This window comes from Cucumis melo, chromosome 6, assembly GCF_025177605.1.
Source record: "Cucumis melo cultivar AY chromosome 6, USDA_Cmelo_AY_1.0, whole genome shotgun sequence".
NCBI lineage: Eukaryota > Viridiplantae > Streptophyta > Magnoliopsida > Cucurbitales > Cucurbitaceae > Cucumis > Cucumis melo.
In genome coordinates this window covers 8,745,386-8,764,119 of record NC_066862.1, presented here as the reverse complement: position 1 = coordinate 8,764,119, position 18,734 = coordinate 8,745,386, and the positions used below count along the sequence as shown (strand labels likewise).

At 33.0% G+C, this 18,734-nt stretch overlaps 4 protein-coding genes across 5 annotated transcripts; 2 read left to right on the top strand and 2 right to left on the bottom strand.

Moving 5' to 3' along the window:
- Positions 1-1,846: 1,846 nt before the first annotated feature.
- On the top strand, positions 1,847-5,472 carry LOC103485700 (RING-H2 finger protein ATL20-like). The gene is made up of 2 exons (XM_008443396.3): positions 1,847-2,640; positions 4,876-5,472. The coding sequence occupies exons 1-2, from the start codon at positions 1,944-1,946 to the stop codon at positions 5,301-5,303; spliced, it is 1,125 nt and encodes a 374-aa protein (XP_008441618.1). The 5' UTR covers positions 1,847-1,943; the 3' UTR covers positions 5,304-5,472.
- Positions 5,473-11,947: 6,475 nt separating this feature from the next.
- LOC103485698 (RING-H2 finger protein ATL22-like) lies at positions 11,948-13,451 on the top strand. 2 transcript variants are annotated; one of them, XM_051086973.1, is made up of 3 exons: positions 11,948-12,154; positions 12,552-12,625; positions 12,859-13,451. In XM_051086973.1, the coding sequence occupies exons 1-3, from the start codon at positions 11,980-11,982 to the stop codon at positions 12,892-12,894; spliced, it is 285 nt and encodes a 94-aa protein (XP_050942930.1). In that variant the 5' UTR covers positions 11,948-11,979; the 3' UTR covers positions 12,895-13,451. The 2 variants fall into 2 exon arrangements, with proteins under 2 accessions (XP_050942930.1, XP_008441616.2); XM_008443394.3 differs by having other exon boundaries at positions 11,948-12,625; positions 12,859-13,427.
- Positions 13,452-15,287: 1,836 nt separating this feature from the next.
- On the bottom strand, positions 15,288-16,175 carry LOC103485747 (uncharacterized). Its single transcript, XM_008443441.1, has one exon. It carries the CDS (start codon positions 16,173-16,175, stop codon positions 15,288-15,290), a length of 888 nt encoding a protein of 295 aa, XP_008441663.1.
- Positions 16,176-17,874: 1,699 nt separating this feature from the next.
- LOC107990507 (uncharacterized mitochondrial protein AtMg00810-like) lies at positions 17,875-18,378 on the bottom strand. Its single transcript, XM_017043921.1, has one exon. The coding sequence runs from the start codon at positions 18,376-18,378 to the stop codon at positions 17,875-17,877; it is 504 nt and encodes a 167-aa protein (XP_016899410.1).
- Between the last annotated feature and the right edge of the window lie 356 nt (positions 18,379-18,734).

Below are 18,734 nucleotides of genomic sequence, written 5' to 3'. Positions count from 1 at the left end.
TGTTGACTTTAAATGAGTGAAATAAATTGGTCCTCTTTTCTATAAAAGATAACTCTCCCCTTTTTCTTTTTTTTTTTTCACGGTTATAGTTTTCAAATAATTTGGATTAACTCCAAATGGCAAGGATTTATTTTGAGTTGAGTTATTACATTTTTAAAAATATGGGTTACCTAATTTAAGCCAACCCAAAAAACCTTTCCAACCCAACCTATTTACACCTGCACATAATATCTAGATTGTTCTATTTCACTCGTTATGCTATTTCAGGAAGTGCTCCTACATTTTGTAAAGTTGCTCAAGATTAAACAAAAAGTTATAAAAAAAGGAGGTAATTCCATTTTAATTTTGAATTTGAGTCTTTTAATGGATTTCTCAATATTAAGTTGAAAATGATGAATGTAGTTAACTGGCTCCAACAAAAAGTAGACCTACTACCCTAAGTTGATGATTCAAACACCTTCTTACTTGTTGGATTACAATATTCCAAAATTCATATGAAAGCAAACCTCCCATATTTGTTTATTGTGTAAAAAGAATAAAAATTCTATTTTAATGAGTAACATCAAATACTACATCGACATTCTTTAGAAAAAAATGATTTGCTACTGACTTTTTGTTTTGTATATTGGATGGTTTGTTTTGTGAAGTTACCTATCTCAAAGTTTCCATCGTTGCTCATATGTCATTAAAAATTTAATGTATTAATTGTTATATATTGAATTTATTGAGTGCTTTGCATATTTATTATTTTTCATTGGCATTTGCGTTGACCTTTATGTAACTCATTGGATCAGCTCTATCATCCAAATAAAATTTACCCAATAGGAAAGGAAAATGACTTCCCTCCAATTTCCCCATCAATGAAATCCTCATTTCAACCATTATACTATGAGTATAGTTTAGTTTGAGAGAATCCAGAGTGTTTTATACTTTTTATTTTTCATTCATTGTTTGTTACAAAAATAGCTTTTTAAAATTATCTGGAATCTACAAAATAAATGAATAAATTAGTCAATGACATGTCAAATAATATATTAAAGTAGGGACCATTCTAATACAATTTTTTTTTTCAATTCAATGTTAAATGACATGCTTTGTTTTTTTAGTATTAAAGCTCTAAGTTTTTATACTCAACCTTACCTTTATTTAAAAAAAAATGAAAGAAAAGGACTTGATTGTCAAATTCTAATCTCATGATGAGAAGCTAAATGTTAATGTTGGGAGAAAACCTCACATTATTACCGAAGAAACATCAATATACAAAGTGCACTTTTGGCCTTGTAGTTACCTTCTACTCCTTGACATTCGTAGATTGGTTATGCTAGCAATACTCATTGTGAGGATCTTAGTTTGGCTTTGATTGTTAGTAGCTAACGACCTTCAGAAAAGAAATTAAAAGAAAAAAAACTAGAAACACAAGAATTAACATTAAAAACTATAAATCGAAGAAAAAAAATCACAAATTAGAAAGATTCCACGAGAAATTGTTTCAATTAAGAAAACATTTTCTTAAAACATTACACTATTCATACGCACACACAAAGCTTTTCAAATTAAAATGCTTTTGAACAATCTTTCTTAGGCATGGGACAATTAGTTATCTAATATTTTGTCAAAATCCAAATCCGAACGTGTTCTCTACATTGATACGATACAATATTATTTAGAAATTTAATTTGGACTTGTTCCTTGGTTTCTTCCATTTGTCCTTAAAGATCACATCAAGTGTAGATGGTAGCTTTCTTGGCCCCTTAGGCCTACCAATCTTACTTCATTTCAATAGTTTCATTTGACTTTTTCCTTAGTTAATGCCATTTGTTTAATTAGAATCTACAAAACCAACTTTCCATTTCTTTAGAAGACAATATATAAATCCACAACCAATATTATACAAACCCCTTCTTCTTCTTCTCCCTTTTTTACTTTAAAAGAAATAAAAATAAATGATGCTTCATTATCATCTCCTCTTCCCCTGCTTTCTCTGCTTTCTCTGCTTCTTCAACCTCACAACAACCTCAGAACTCTGTTTCGACTCCACCTGCAATGGCAATTTTCAAACCATCCGATTCCCTTTCAGAATTCAAAACAAACAACCAAAATCATGTGGGTATCCCGGGTTTGACTTAACATGTCATCCCACAGGTCAACCATTAATCCATCTTCCACTTTCAGGGGAATTTATAGTTCAATACATAGATTATCAGAACCAAGAAATTTGGGTCAATGATCCAAACAACTGTCTTCCTCGAAAGATTCTGTCTCTTATGCTTTTTGGGTCGCCGTTTGATGCGAAAAACACTGTAGATTTCACCTTCTTTAATTGTTCGGGGAGTGATGAAATCCCATATGATTTCAATTTGAACCCAATTTCTTGCCTTAGTGGATTGTCGTATGCAGTTTTTGCTTCTTCTTCTTCAATGGTGAATGGGATTTTGTCGTCGAGGTGTGAGTTGGTGAAGACTGTATCGGTGCCGATGAGTTCGGAATCGTATTCATGGGATTTGGATTTGAGAAATGATCTGAGATTGGTGTGGAAAAAGCCTAACTGTAAGAAGTGCGAGTTAAATGGAGGAGTATGTGGGATTAAACCCAATTCAACAAATGAAATTCAATGCAAATACAATACATCAACTCCAAGTGGTACGTTTCTTTCTTTTGTTCATATTGTCTTTTCTTCCCTTTATACGTACCTTTTTAGGTCGGTTCGAGAGTAGTTGTTATAATTATCGGTTATATAATTTAGAGGTGTGATTATTTTAATTTAGGTTAAGCTAAGTGTAAACTATTTTAGTTTTTTTTTAAAAAAAATAATAAATGTTAAAACAAAAATAAAAGCTAATAAATATAAAATATTAAAAAGATGGCCGTGTCTGGAAATAAAAATTGATAGGATTAATGAGTTGAAGTTTTTATCTTACAAAACTAAGTGCAACTAATTTCATACATTTTCCTTTTTTGTTTCTTAAAAAGTTTTTTTTTAAAAAAAAAAATTGTCTAACATTTGGTGTTATTCATTTGAGAGTTGTCTGGGTTGTTATGCCAATATATTACTTAAGGGTGTGTTTGGGGGAAGGAAAGAGTTATGGAAGAAAAAGATTATAATAATCCTAGGATTATGATAATCCTAGTATTATGATAATATGTGTTTGAGGAATAGATTATTATTGGTAGTGTTGTGGTAATATGTGTTTGGGAGAGAAAATATGAAAGGTAGTGTTATGATGGTATGTGTTTGGAGGAGGGATTATGATAGTAGTGTTATGGTAATATGTGTTTGGGAGAAGAGTTATGATTGTAGTAATTTAAAAAACAATAATAAATTTTTGATTGGATTGTTTGGGTAGGGTAATGTAGAGTTGTAAAAAAGTAAAAATAGGATAAGATAGGGTTATTTAGGAATTAGGATAACCCTAATCCCCCTTTATCATAATCCTTGGGCCAAACACGGTTTGGCCCAATTTCCTAATCCTTTTCCTCCTAAAACCCCACCCCAAACATACCCTAAATGTGTATTTTCAGTTGGAAAATGTAAAACATGGCAAACTAAGTAAAATATTTATACCTTAATTAGTAAATTTTTGTTCTTCAGTAATTTTTTAACTTGAAACGTAAATAATTTTCTTTTTTATTATTCTTAAAAAAAGCTTATATTATTAAATTATTTTATTAGACTTAATTCTCTTTTTCTATAACCACCAGGTGTGTTGATAAATAACTTTTTCTTGCACTTCCAATGCATTCGCTCACACACTCTGTTTCCTTTCTCACTTTGCACTATACCTGAGGTATGGACTTGGGTTTGATGAAGATTTGAAAACATAAAAAGGTGCCATAAAATTTGGAAAGATTAATATCTACTATGTTCACTTGCGTAAGATTCTATAGTGGAAAGACCTTAAAAAACTAAGAGAAAATGTTAAATTTTTATTTGAATCTCGATTGTCAATCATTATTGAAAAAGTTATTCCAACAAATTCTCTCAAAGAGTGCTAGTCATGGAAAATCAAAATATTTGAGTTGTTGTGTATACATTTTATAACTTCAGTTTAAAAGGTTTTTATTTGGTGTAGAAGTAGATTGGATTTTAGGTGTTATATTAGTTAGGGTTAGACCAAATTGTGAGTTGACTATTATATGGATAAAAATCACCCATCGACAATAGATTTATTTGAATCAAAGAGTTAGGTAAAGTCTCATTTTCGAATTTTCTTTTTAATTAGTTTTCAAAATTAGTTATTGATGGTTGTTGTCTTGTTGATTCATCAAACACTAGAACATATAATATTATAAAATGACATTAAATTAAAATAGATAAACGTCTAATGAAGCAAAACAAGAAAAAAAGATAGGCCAAGTTTGTTATTGTTATAGCTTTAAGACATATCATGTTCCAAAAATCTAGGCTTATACTAGTCGGTTACTTTGACAAGTAAATACTAAATTAAGTTTAGAATAATTTAAAGACGAACAACGTTAGGTTCTTAAGATTTGAAGTTTATGTCTATTTGGTCATTAAGGTTTCAAAAATAACACTTTATCTTTAATATTTGGAAAATCATTATAACTAAACTTTAAAAGAAAATCTGAAACCATTCTCAAAACATCAAATACTAAATACTAAAGTATCAATTTTCAAAACTCAAAATAAATATCAACTTCAAATCTCAATGACCAAAAGTGTAATTTATCTATAAAAAAAAATTATACATTCAACTAAAGAAAAACTAAGATATAGATTTGATTTAGTGATAAAAAAAATTATATGAATAGAAATAGTGTACTAACACATAGTATTTTAGAGTATAGCAATTGTTAGATTTGAGTATATTTATAATTGTTATGCTTGAAAGTGATACGGAGTGGAAATGGTTGTAGGGATGCCAAGAGGAGCTCGGTATGCAATATCAATCGGAGTTGGAGTACCGGCAACCATGTGTGTTTTGGGCTTCTTATGCTGCTTTTGTGCTAGAGTCAGATCATCCTCCACAAGAGGGCGCAATTCAAGCATTGAGGCCCACTGGGTCATCTCTTCTCGGCCCATTACAATGGGCCTAGATGGGCCCACTATCGACTCATACCCAAAAATTGTTTTGGGCGAAAGCTTGCGTCTACCAAAGCCCAGTGACAATATATGCCCAATTTGTCTGTCGGAATATCGGCCCAAAGAGACTGTGAAGACTATTCCACAATGTCGACATTTCTTCCATCAAGATTGTATTGATGAATGGCTGAGATTGAATCCCTCTTGCCCTCTCTGTAGAATGCCTCCCCTTAAATCTCCACCGTCCGATTTTCCCCTTTAATTCCCTTCATCTTTCGCCACCTCACTTGCTTTCCATTTATCCAATCTGTAAATTATTGTGCATATTTGGTTTTAGTTAATATACAATTTTGATCCCTATATTTAATCTTTTTACTTCAAATAGTATAATTTTAATAAATATAACCGTCAATAAAATTTTAATTTAGTCACTTGTGGTAGTTTATCATCCATTTACCTATTTCTTTTTTAATACTAACATTTTTACTTTAAATTTTAAAAATACATTTCATAAATATATATATATTTGCTAATTATTGTTATTATGTGACCAATGTCGGTAAAAATTAATTTTGAAGAACTGAATTTAAGATTTATAGAAAATATAAATAACAACATTGGACATTTAAAAGTATAATGACTGGATTCGAACAAATTTTAAAGTATGATGACTAGAAAGAAAGATATTTTAACCTATTTTTCTTCTCCTTTGGAGTTTTTCTTTTGGCTTTCTTTTTCTTTTCATAATACGCAAGGGTCTTTAAATTTAAAGATATTTTTAAATATGATAAAATGAACTAAAGTATTTATAAAATATAATAAATTTTTTACTCGTATCTATTATCTATAAAATCTAAAATTTTATTATATTTTGTAAATAGTCGAAGTAATTTTGTTATTTTGGAAGCTTCCCAAAAATCAATCAATTATGCTTAAGTTTTTCTAAAAACCTATTAATGATCTATTGTGGTCTTTGGAAATTTTGTATTATTTTTATAAATCGTTTTTCTTTATTCATTTTAATTTTATATAAAGTCTAATTTATTCTCTTTTTATATGCAATTTATAAGATGTGCTTGTAAGTTGTACCCTGATACAAATAGAGTGGTGTAATATTTTAAAGAAAAAAAGAAAAATTATCAAAAATAGAACATTTGATAAAATATTTAAACTTTATAGAAAAATTTAGTGGAATGAATTTTGTTTTTTAGCTGCTTTTTTCTATGGAATGTAAATAGTTCGTCAATTTATCTATTAAAAAAAAATCCTTTTAAATAAAGCTGAAACACAACTAGGGGAGACTAGTTCGGATGACTCATATAAACCAGGGAGTTACGATCCCTCTCTTGATATGTCCATTGCCTTGGAGAAAGGGCACAAGGTCGTGCATGAAGCACTCTATGTGTAAGCACATATCTTTACACAGTCTATCACTGAAGTTCATGGCTTTCACTACAAGTATTGATGGTGCAATAATACCAAAGAATATATATGAAGCTATAGAAAGTCTTAAGTGGAAGGTGACTGCCATAGAAGAAATGAGAGCTCTGGAACATAGGATCTGTGTACTCTTCCCATAAGACACAAAACATAGAGTGCAAATGGGCTAAAGCATAAATCATAAGCATTAGACTCGTACAAAGCCAGGCTAGTTACAAAGAACCCTATGATGTATGGAATAAACTACTCAGAGATGTTTTCACCTGTGGAAAAGTTAAACACAGCCAGGGCCCTTCTGTCCGTTGCAGTTAATGAGGAGTGACCTATTCACCAACTTGATGTAAAAAATCCTTACTAAATGATGATTTGGAACAAGAAGTGTACATGAGTTCTCCTTTAGAATTTGAGGTCCAATTTAACCATTAAGCGTGTAAACTTCAAAAACCTATCTATGACTTGAAACAATCTCCCAGGACTTGATTCGATAGATTCACCATATTTGCTAAGTTCCAAAGTTACACAAGAGGACACTTTAATCGTACGCTATTTACAAAGAGATCTGAATCTAGAAAAAATTGTTGTGTTGATTGTACATTGATGAGATTGTCTTATCAAGGGATGATACTACCAAGACTATCAGGTTAAAAAGGAAGATGAGTGACGAGTTTAAGATTAAGGACTTAGAGAATTTGAAGTACTTTGTAACGACCCAACTCTTTATATTAAGCTGAGGTCATTACAAAAAAAAAAAAAAAACAATAATAAGAGACACTTTATTGAAAGGAGGAAGACTAAATTTTCATTAAGACAGAATACTAAAATACTAATATATAGACACGAAAACAAAACTGAATCCCCATATGACATGTCACGAATCCTTCTCTGTCGCTAGCCAACTTTCCTCTTTCTTTACTTTTGCTCGAAATATTAAACATAGAAAGAGTGAGTATAAACATATACTCAGTAAGGGACCTACTACTAGTCCCGCTAGGTGTCTGTTAACTTCCTATTAGAGTCCTGTAAAGAAGTACCCTAAACTGGCACGTTCCTGAACACGTGCAATCTGTGATCCTGTAGGAACATATTTGGTCTTCGGTGAACCCAAATGAACACCTAGGACAAACTGGTCTTTAATGTACCTGAAGGAAACACTAAGACAATCGGGCAGTGAGTGATCTCGCCGAATCACTCGTAATCATGTCTATGTCATATTGGACTAGTAATCCCGTCGAACTACATAGTTATAAAAAAGTGGTGATCCCGAGGGACACCCATGTGGGTACGATTCTAATAAACAAAGTTAACAGAATGTCCATCCATAACATGTAGCATATCATAAACATCATAAACAAGACATGAATATTAATCTTAACGTCCTTAATCATGTGATTAATATATCATGTATTAACATCAAAATCAAGAGTCATCATCATCAACACACTACCAGTCATTAACATAATATCAGTCATCATCATTAATCATCAATATAATGATAGTCATTATTAATAGCATCAAGTTATGCATTTTTAGCTATCATCAATGCATAATCATAATTACATGCGGTCTCTTAAATTCAGTTCGAAAGTCTAGTACAAGAATCTCTTATCTGTAGATTTTAGCCAAACAAAGTACTCCCTAGCTGACAGTAAAAATTCTCCAATTAACTTGATCCTAATCATAAAAGGAAATTTCAGTATCTTAATCAATGAAATTAGCAATTGGTTAACATCCAAAATTATTTAATTTAATTCAACTTTAACAACACTAAAAATCCACAACTTTACTTAATCCTTTAAACCTACCATTTAATCGAAAACTCAACTAACACCACATGCCAAAATCTCTAATTAATTAAATATTCATCCAACAAATATTTAATTAATTTCAATTCCCACAAAAATTAAATAATCCTCATTAAGTGAATTCAAAATAACGCCCAATAAATTAAATAAATTAAACAAAATTAAGATAATTAACTCCAAAATTATCTTAATTTTTGGGGCGTTACAATACTCCCTCCTTTAAGAAACTTTCGTTCTCGAAAGTTCTGATATTTGAAAAACTTGGGATATTGGGCTCTCATGTCTTAATTAATAACAATTTCTACCAAACTCCATAATCTTTAATTAAATGTACACACCTATATATATTCCTTAACTTCGAATTTTAATTAATCGAACACCTAATAAATTCCATAACTTCCAATTCCACTTAATGTAATACCCATAATAAGTTCCTTAAATTTATGGAGTGTTACATACTTCCTTGGGATGGAGGTTGCACGATCATGGGAAGGAATTTCAATTTCACAAAGGAAACATACTCTTGATTTGTTGAAGGAAAAATGTACTATGATTGGATGTTGTCTGACTGATACACCTATGGAGTTCAATGTAAAATTGAGAAGTTCTATTGACAAAGTTTTTGTTGATAAAGAAAAGTATTAACTATTAGTGGGAAAGTTGATCTATTTATCATATATTAGACTAGATAGACAACTATGTTGACTAGTATCATCATCAACAAATCCTGGAGATTACATGTTTAGTTCCAGTTGCTCAGGTGGTTAACTCAAACACAGACCTCGCAAACGCATCACCACCTTTTACTCACCTTGCGGACCACTATGTGCATGGTTGGCTTGACTCTTATGTGCACATAATAGCTAACTTATGATAGAATCAAGCTAATGCTTTACTCGCACACAAGCATTTCATTCAAGCAACATAAAATGAAATGCTTTAACTAAAAAACTTTTCAAATTGGAAACATTCTTTCAAATGGTCATGTTTTTCTTATTAAACATAGACAAGTTTATAACATGCATTAAACTATACATAACATGACATGACTTGGAAAGAAAAACTTTAGAAATCTTTGTTCTTTCTTGGAAGTGTCACTCACAAAAAGTTATACGTTTTCTCCTAACCTCCCTTCTTAACACTCTTCTTTTTCTCCTTGCCTGGTGTTTTTTGGCAGAGCTTCAACAATTAGCACTTCTTATGACTTTCTTTGAACTCTTGATGCCTCTTTATACTAATCCTAAATTGGATTAATCATCCTTAAACTCATCTTACCTTGCCAGCTCCTACTTAATGCCTTATACGTGTAGATTTAATATTTTCTTTAATCATGTTTAATTTTAGCTTAACAAGTGTTTAGCTGACTAATTTTGATTAATGAGTCAATCTTCCTTTCCTCGCCTAGCTCAAAACACACTAAACAACTCTTCTTGCGTTATCTTTACTTAGTACAACGCCTAACTTTGCGTATTTTCCTTCCTCGCGTCGCCTAACCAGAACACATGCTCCTTCCTCACAACGCGTCATTCTTCAACTTAGTTATTTTAACTTCTCTCACCTAGAACGCGTAGTACCTATACTTAGTAATTTTACAGCTTCCTTCTATTCTAGAAGCGAGCTTCACAAGATATCTCCTATGTAGTTAGTACAGTGAGTCAGTTTATGCATGCACCGTACAAAGAACACATGAAAGCTCTGAACCCTATTAGAGATATTTGAAAACTACTCAAGGAAAAAGTTTGATGTTCAAGAAGACCAACAAAAGGTGCATTGATGCCTATATGGACTAAAATTGGGTAGAATCAGTAGCTGATAGAAAGTCTGCTTCATAAGGCTGCACTTTTGTGTGGGGCAACTCTGTAACTTGTAGAAGCAAGAAGTAGAGGGTTGTTGCTAGGAGTAGTGTAGAAGTTGAATACCAAGCTATGAGTTTAGGATTTGTGAAGAGATTTGGTTACGAAAGGTTCTGTGTGACTTTGACCAGAACGAACGATGAGTTACCTATGAAGCTATTCTATGATAACAAAGCCTATCGGCATAGCTAATAACCCTATTTAACATGACGGAACTAAACATGTTGAGATTGATAGACACTTCATTAATGAGAAACTTGATAGTGGCAGTATCTGTATTACGTATGTTCCATCAAATTAACAATTTGTTGATATTCTTACTAAGAGTTGTTGCTCATACAAAATTTTGACTCATGTATTAGTAAGTTGGATTTAATTGACATTAATGCCTTAACTTGAGGAGGGAGTGTTAAAAATAATTATTTTAAGGGTATTTGTCTAATCTTAATACCCTTCTTTATCTCTCTCTCTCTCTCTCTCTCTTCTTTTTTTTTTTTTTTTTTTTTTTTGTCAAGGCTCATTATGGCCTATATATATTCCATCCCTTGTATTCGTTATTATTTATTCTCCAACTTTTATTAATTTTTATATTGATAGAGTTGGTTTCATCATCATATAAACAAATGGAAGATGGTGCTCTCATGAATATTGCTATTGAACCCGCTACAAAGGACAGGGAGATATCATGTATGGGTTCTTTCAATTAGCTAGTTTTCTACTAAAACTACCTTGATGTTGATAAATTCTCATCAGCAAATAATAAAAAAAGGAACAAGAATTACACAAGAAATTTACTAGGGAGCTAGGATTATTTTTCTCACCACAAAATAAAATTTATCGAAAATTATTGTGTTTCATGCTAATCTTATTCTTAATATAACCTTTCTTGGAAGTTGCAACCGAAGGTTTTAAAGAGAAGATTATGTGTAAGGACAACTGTCTGTCTCTTTTGACTTGTGACTTTTGGGATGAATCAAAAAACAAAATCACATAATTTTATACCAAAATCGTGGAAATATGAGTGGTCTGTTATGTATATCTAATCTACTTTCATGGCCTCTGTTCTCTTTTAAAGTAATTTATTGATGGTGACATGAATATCAATGACATACCATACCATCGAAACAAAGCCTACTATTTCAGATTCTTTATGATTCAATGCCGATTCTTCTTCCGTATTTTAGATCTTTTTCTGCAGCCACTGCCTTCTTGTTTCAACGAATATTTGATTGAATCTATAATATAAAAGTGGGTACCAGTTTTGTTGATAAATTATTCCTCACGTCATCAAAATAATTTCATATATATATATATATATATATATAAATATTAAGTGGCTTGCATATTTATTTAATTGGCTCAAGGATAAGTTATTATTAATTTGTCTCCATTTATAGTTGACTTTGATCTGGTCAATTACCATAAATTTCTCAATTCCATGCTCCATTGATGCAGGCTAAACTTCATTGTCTATGCTTGATTGATTCAACCACAACTTCCAAATTTGTGAATCCAACTACATGTTTCTGGAATTACTTTTGACTTTGTTGGATTTATTTTGTGGTTAAGTTTACCATAATCTATCAAATTTATTGGTGATTTAAAAAACTTCTTCCTTCATGTTTACTTGTCAATTATGCTAAGATTACATCATGTTTGGAGCTTCTTGGCTCCAATCAATCATATTTTATTGTATAAAACCCCTTCTTGACTTTTAAGCTTTAGTTTAATCCCATTTGGTGCTCCAAGGATTCTATTTTCCAAGAGAATATTCAATATTTAGTAATCCATAGGAAGTTTTGCAATGTGCCTGTACTCATTAAACATTATTCCCTAGTAAGAAATGATTCTTCTTCTCCTCTTCTTCTCCTTCTTCAACCTAGCAACCACCTCTGAATTATGCTTTGATTCTCACTGTACTGGTGATTATCAGACGATTCGGTTCCCTTTTAGGATTGTAAATGGCCAACCAAAGTCTTGTGGCTATCCTGGCTTTGATTTGTCTTGCCATCCCACAGGTGAAACGTTGCTTCATCTTCCTCCTTCTGGAGATTTCATTGTTCAAAATATAGATTATATGCATCAAGAAATAAGGATCAATGATCCAGACAATTGTCTTCCTAAAAAGATTCTCTCCCTCAATCTTTCTGGATCACCATTTGTCAAGAAAAATAGTCAAAGTTTTGCCTTCTATAATTGTTCATCTAGTTACATGCCATATTGGTATATTGATCCAATTTATTGCCTAAGTAGCCTTTCATACACAGTCTATGCTTCATCTTCTCCATTACTTATAAACATGTTTGAATCAAACTGTGTTATGATAAAAACTGTTTCAGTGCCATCTTTATCTTCTTATTCGTCGAAGCTGTGGGATGATCTTCTGTTAAAATGGAAAAATCCTGATTGTGGTAGGTGCGAATCAATTGGTCAAAGATGTGAACTCAAATCCAATTCAAGCAATGGAATTCAATGTACAAACTCTCAAGGTGTACAAAATTTTCAAACTTTTGAAGTTAGCTACTCTATATTCTAACCAAAGATCTTGTAACCATTTTTAGTGTGGAGATCAAATAATTGATTATCGACTTTCATATATACTCTACTATTATTCTTAATTTTGTTATATATGTCAATATTCTAAGTTTGATTGTTATATTTGTAACCTCCACGTGAAAAAGTCTAAAATGTTTTTGCTTTTTTTTTTTTTTTTTTTTTTCAGGTAGATCAAGAGTTGGTGCCAATGTTGTGTCTATAGCAATGGGAGTGGTAGCTGCTGTCATATGCTTTTTGGGTCTCTTGTGCTGCCTCTGTTTCAAAATAAATTTTCGTAGGACACGTAGTAATTCCAGCAATATAGCCCATTGGATCGTATCTTCTCAGGGCCTAAATGGGCTGACAATTGATTCCTACCCAAAATTTGTATTGGATGAAAGCTTAAGCCTACCAAAGCCCAATAACAATGTTTGCCCAATTTGTTTGGCCCAATATCGGCCCAAAGAGATTGTGAAGAGTATACCCAATTGCCAACATTGTTTCCATGAATGTTGTATTGATGAATGGCTCCGATTGAAAGCTTCTTGCCCTGTTTGTAGGAAGTCTCCCCTTGAAGCTCCACCCTCCAACCCCCCTGCTTAGCACTACATCAATATCTTTGTCACCTAAATTTCTATTACCAAATTTGTTGCATTTTTTTTTTTTATAATTTGAACCTATCCATCTCTCTCAGTTTGGGATGATGTACTAAAATCGATCCATAGAATTGGATCTAACACTTTTGCTGAGGAACAACACCTTTAAATGTAGTACTTAAAAATCCTGAAACAATATAGAAATCAAACCCTTAGATAATTAAATAAATCACAGATTAGATAAAGCTTAAATGATTCTAAGCATATTACCTACACTTCATAGAATTAAAAAGAAACTTAGCTCTAAGCTAAAAGAGGTCAAAAACACGTACTTTTAAGTTTCTTTCTCTCAATACAAATTACATCAGTTTGTATATCCTTACAATAAAATCCTAGACATTCTATGAGATATTCAAGAGTTTGTAACATTTTATCTTAATCATAACCATAGTCACAAGTAAATGTAACCTAAAAACACATAAAAAGAACTTTAAAATTGAAAATACATTTACTAGACACCATAAATTCTAATTTGTTTCTCATGATATTCCAAAGAAGTAGCATTCAATAGTAAATGAAACCCCATTCGAAAGAGCTTGAACTTAAATGAAGCCTTATTTCACTTCACTTCAGTTAATGCCAACTTCCTTGATTTGTTAATTTGGACAACATATATCGTTCTTTTTTGAGATTTCTTGACTCGTATTCTTTAAAGACCAAAATATTTGTTGATCATTTAATTCTTCTTATTAATTCAATTATTCATTTTTCATTTCTTGAATTGTTACGTCAATACACTAGTTAATGTTATTAATAGCTTATACTATGTTACGATTGATTGTATGACAATGACACACACTATTTAAAATTTCACAATAAGTAACTAACTAAACAATATGCTTAATCAAATGCTAACATGAACATAACTTAGTTGTCATAAACTTTGTAGTTTGTACTATCAATCTTATAATCATAGATTCTGAAAAAACAGTGAGATAATCAAATAAGTCTTCAGTTAATACTAAAGCTAATAACAGTTGTAATAGCTAGACAGACAACATAAGAGAATAACACATGAAACTTTGTTAACCCAATTTGGTTAATATTGCCTACGTCTGGCGAGCTGCGTACAACCCTGATGAGTAATCTTTATCAATATTCACTTGAGTCAATATTCATCGATACAACTTATGATACTCTGTTCAATAATAAAACTTAATGACATGTGTCTTGACATCAGACTCCAGACTCCCCCTGAATTACCTATCTTCACGATGCCTAGCTTTAGGCTCCCCCTAGACACATGAGTGAATATCTTTGACAATGTCTTTAGATCCCTTTAAAGATCTTCGTGATCACACAAATCACTGTTTTGTCTGTTACTTATCAATTATAGTTACTACGATCAACATGGCGATCTTATAGACATAAGATCATCGTACCTTTGGAACCCAGTAGCTTCTGCAGACGACCCTGACGTGAAAGATCTTCTTCAACTTGTGTTTTTCCGTTTCCTCGTCACACGCGGAACAACTACGTAATGTCCTATTTATACACATATATAATATATGTATAAATCTTCTTTTCTCAACAAGATTCCTATAATAGTAGGAAATCTTTTATCTCTTAAATATCTCATCTTTTAATTCATTAATCAAAGATATTTAGTCAAAGATATTTCATAAAATCTTTTAGACAAAAACTCCAACAAACTCCCCCTTTTGTCTAAAAAGAATTTCTTTTCTGGTTCAACTGTGTCACACATTCAAGTGATAACAATGTGTCATAAACCACAAACTTCAGCACTGATGAAATCATTTCTCAAAATACGAACAAAATGTTTTCAATTTCTTCAGTCATATAAAAAACAATAAAACAACTTCTGTTACTAAAAGACAAACAACGTACAGAGTAAACAATCTTCAACCGAACAAAAACAACAAAAAGAGCAACAATATCAGCCTGCACCATCACCACCAATTACCACCAACTCCCTCTTTGAACCAGAAAAAAAAATACATCAATCAGCACTAGGGTCCCCTCGACTTGAGGATGGAGCAAAAGTCTTCAGATGACGAATAAGAGAATCGATTTCCAAATGTCGTTCAGACATCAGACTAATGGTAGTAGATAGCGAACGAGACTCGGCTATAAAGGAATTAAGAATTCTGGAAGCCAACTCCTTATCAACAAAGAACCCATAAGTAGCTTCATCCCAGTCTGTCGTATCAAACAATCGAGGCCCTCGAGATGGATGCACATCATGATCTATGTCAGGCACATGACTGCCCTGAAAGAGTCTATAGCTCAGTGATAATGTCTTAGGATCAGGACCAGGTGCGTTCGAGGTGGTTAATACAGCAACATTTAAGTGTAGCAGTAAACCATAAAAGAACTTGGGTAGAGCAATCGGAAGCTTGACCCCAAATGATCCAACATGCCTTAACAACTGATTATAGATAAATGCACCAGCGTCTACCCTGTCATCATTGCAGATGCGATACAAGAAAGTGTCTAACGCAGCAAAAACACTATAGGCATGGGATGAAGGAAACCAATTGGCAATACCAATCTTATGCAGTATGGCATACTTAACACTTAGAGCAACTGCAGGTATACCATTCACAGGCCAAGAGGATAATGTCTCTCCAGACAATACAGAAGCCAAAACATCAGTTGACGGGGATGATGGAGAAAAGTTAATTGAAACAACATTTCCCAGAAAACCATTTATCACAGTAGGAGAAATTGTAAATTTAAAGTCCCTAATATGAACCGTCTGATAATCCAGGCTACTTAGGTCATTGAAAGCTAGCAAATTAACTATACATTCTCTAATAAGTTGAGGATAGAACGGACCCACATACGAAATGGTTTTAGACAATCCAGCCTTCTCAATCAGATTCATAATGCTCACACATGAATGATGTTTGTCTGAAATATTTACCTCGTCTGCTATCCTCTGTTGCACAACAAATTTCCAACATTGTACGTTTTCCTCAAGATGAAATGATATACCATCAATTGGGACATGGAATATTGAGAGGAATTTTCTTTCGACCATCTTTGGTAGTAATGTTTCGTCGAATTTGTTGACCTTTCTTCTTAGAGGGCTTTGGTTCTGTAGGAACTGGTAGAGTTTCTTGTTGAGCACTCGAATCGACAGTATCAGCAACAGAAACTTCATCATTATGATCACCAAGGGCAACAGTCTCAACACCGTCGACATTATCAAAAGGGGTTTCTTCACTTCGAGCTTCAGTTCCTCCTTCAGGTACGCTAGATGCAGCAGACAAAGCAGCATGTGAATCAGACGGAGCAACAATGTCCAGAATAGGAGACTGAATTGGAGAAGAATAAAGCGATGGTCCTGGTTCTACAGAAGACGTTTGATGAAGATCAGGGGTAGGGACGAACACACCCTCAGATGACGAACTCTCTTGAGTGTGATCAAACAAGACACGATCAGCAGATTTTTCAGGAACAACATCAGATGCAGTAACCTTCTTCACTAATCGGGCCAGAGGAACATCATCTAGGTCATCAGAGTCCATGTCAGAGAGATGAGCCTCAGATACAGTTGGTGCAGTTTCGGCATCTTTCATAACATTTCCAGAAACTATTTCTTCGTGTATCGATTTAGTCGAACCACTAGGAATGTTTGCATGTGCTTTTTCAGACGGAAGTTTATATGTCTCCATGGCGGAGTGCTTTTGAATCGTTGCCCACAAACTCGTATTCCATGCACAGCTGCTCTTGGACTCGAAGCTTTAAGCACTTCCTCAGTGGACTTGTCAGTGTAGGTTCCCTTACAAGTGTTCACCATTGTTGAATCTTCTTAGGAATAATAAACTTCAACCAAAATCACAGTTGAACATAAGAAGATGAAGAAGTCTGACGATCCGAGAATGAAACGTGCAGCTTAAAAAGCCCTGAAGCCTTCTTAATTACTCTCTCTTACCAAGAAGGATTACCACGGAAGCCGAAGAAATAGGCGTTAATCCCTATTTTGGCGTAGAAAAATCCATCATTACGGAACGTGCAAAAGTGCTCCGTCATTTTAGCTAATTAAGGAGCTATATTTTACAAACTCCTAAACAGGCACGTAAATGCTCAAACGTGGTTGCATCAAGGGGTTTAGTGAAAATGTCAGCCAATTGTGAATTCGAGCGAATTTGTTGTAATGTAATAACCTTATTTTCAATGAGTTCTCTAATAAAGTGATGCTTTATATCGATGTGCTTAGTGCGATTATGCTGGACTGGATTTTTCTATATATCTATGGCACTCATATTATCACAATATAAGGTCATAACATCTTGGATAATCCTATATTCATTCAACATATTTTTCATTCATATCATTTGAGTACACCCAGTCCTTGTAGCTATATACTCTGCTTCTTCTGTTGATAGAGATACACAATTTTATTTCTTACTGAACCATGAAACAAGATTATTCCCAAGAAAGAAACATCCACTAGAAGTGCTTTTTTGATCATCAGAAGAACCTGCCCAGTCTGCATCACAATACCCACCAGTTCAGAGGATGTATGGTAGGAGTACAGAATCCTGAAATCAGTTGTTCCGTGAACATATTTTTATTATTCATTTAACTGCATTTAAATGAGAGGTACGTGGATCTGACTGATACCGAGCACATAATCCCACACCATAGGCAATATTAGGTCTGCTTGTTGTTAAATGTAGGAGGCTTCCAATCATGCTTCTGTACAATTTAAGATCGACTGCAGTACCTACCGTATCCTTGGTAATTTTAGCATGAGTCACAGCTGGAGCCCTTTTGTATTGTGACTGATCCAGACCAAACTTCTTGACTAAGTTCTTGGCATACTTCTCTTGTGATATAAACATATCTTCACTTCTCTGTTTGATCTGCAACCCCAGAAAGCAAGACAGTTCGCATACTAGGCTCATTTCGAATTTTGACTTCATTATGTTAATGAAATTATTAACAAGTGTTTTAGGAAATCCACCAAAAGTGATGTCATCAACATAAATTTGAGCTATGATGAGATCAGTGTTGGTTCTATTTATAAATAGTGTCTTGTCAGTTTCACCCCTGGAATATCCTCTTTCACCAAGATACATTGTTAGTCGTTCATACCACGCCCTAGGTGCTTGATTTAATCCATATAGAGCTTTATTAAGTTTATAGACATATTAAGGAAATTTGGAATCAACAAACCCTCTAGGTTGTGCTACATAGACTTCTTCATTCAAGTATCCATCCAGAAACGCACTTTTAATGTCCATTTGAAACAATTTAAATTTTTGGAAGCAAGATATACTGAGCAAAAGGCGAATAGCTTGAAGTGTAGCCACAGGTGCAAAGGTTTCATCAAAATCAACACCTTCTACCTGAGCATAACCTTGAGCCACCAGAAGAGCTTTGTTCTTCGTTACATTCCCTGATTTATCAGTTTTATTCTTAAAAATCCACTTAG

What these genes read in the sequence shown, in the direction of transcription:
- LOC103485700 (XM_008443396.3), top strand. Translation starts at nt 1,944, where the DNA reads ATGATGCTTCATTATCATCTCCTCTTCCCCTGCTTTCTCTGCTTTCTC. An exon ending in CAATACATCAACTCCAAGTG is followed by an intron (nt 2,641 to 4,875) that starts GTACGTTTCTTT and finishes AAATGGTTGTAG; the next exon opens with GGATGCCAAGAGGAGCTCGG.
- LOC103485698 (XM_008443394.3), top strand. Translation starts at nt 11,980, where the DNA reads ATGATTCTTCTTCTCCTCTTCTTCTCCTTCTTCAACCTAGCAACCACC. An exon ending in TCAATGTACAAACTCTCAAG is followed by an intron (nt 12,626 to 12,858) that starts GTGTACAAAATT and finishes TTTTTTTTTCAG; the next exon opens with GTAGATCAAGAGTTGGTGCC.
- LOC103485747 (XM_008443441.1), bottom strand. Translation starts at nt 16,175, where the DNA reads ATGAATCTGATTGAGAAGGCTGGATTGTCTAAAACCATTTCGTATGTG.
- LOC107990507 (XM_017043921.1), bottom strand. Translation starts at nt 18,378, where the DNA reads ATGTATCTTGGTGAAAGAGGATATTCCAGGGGTGAAACTGACAAGACA.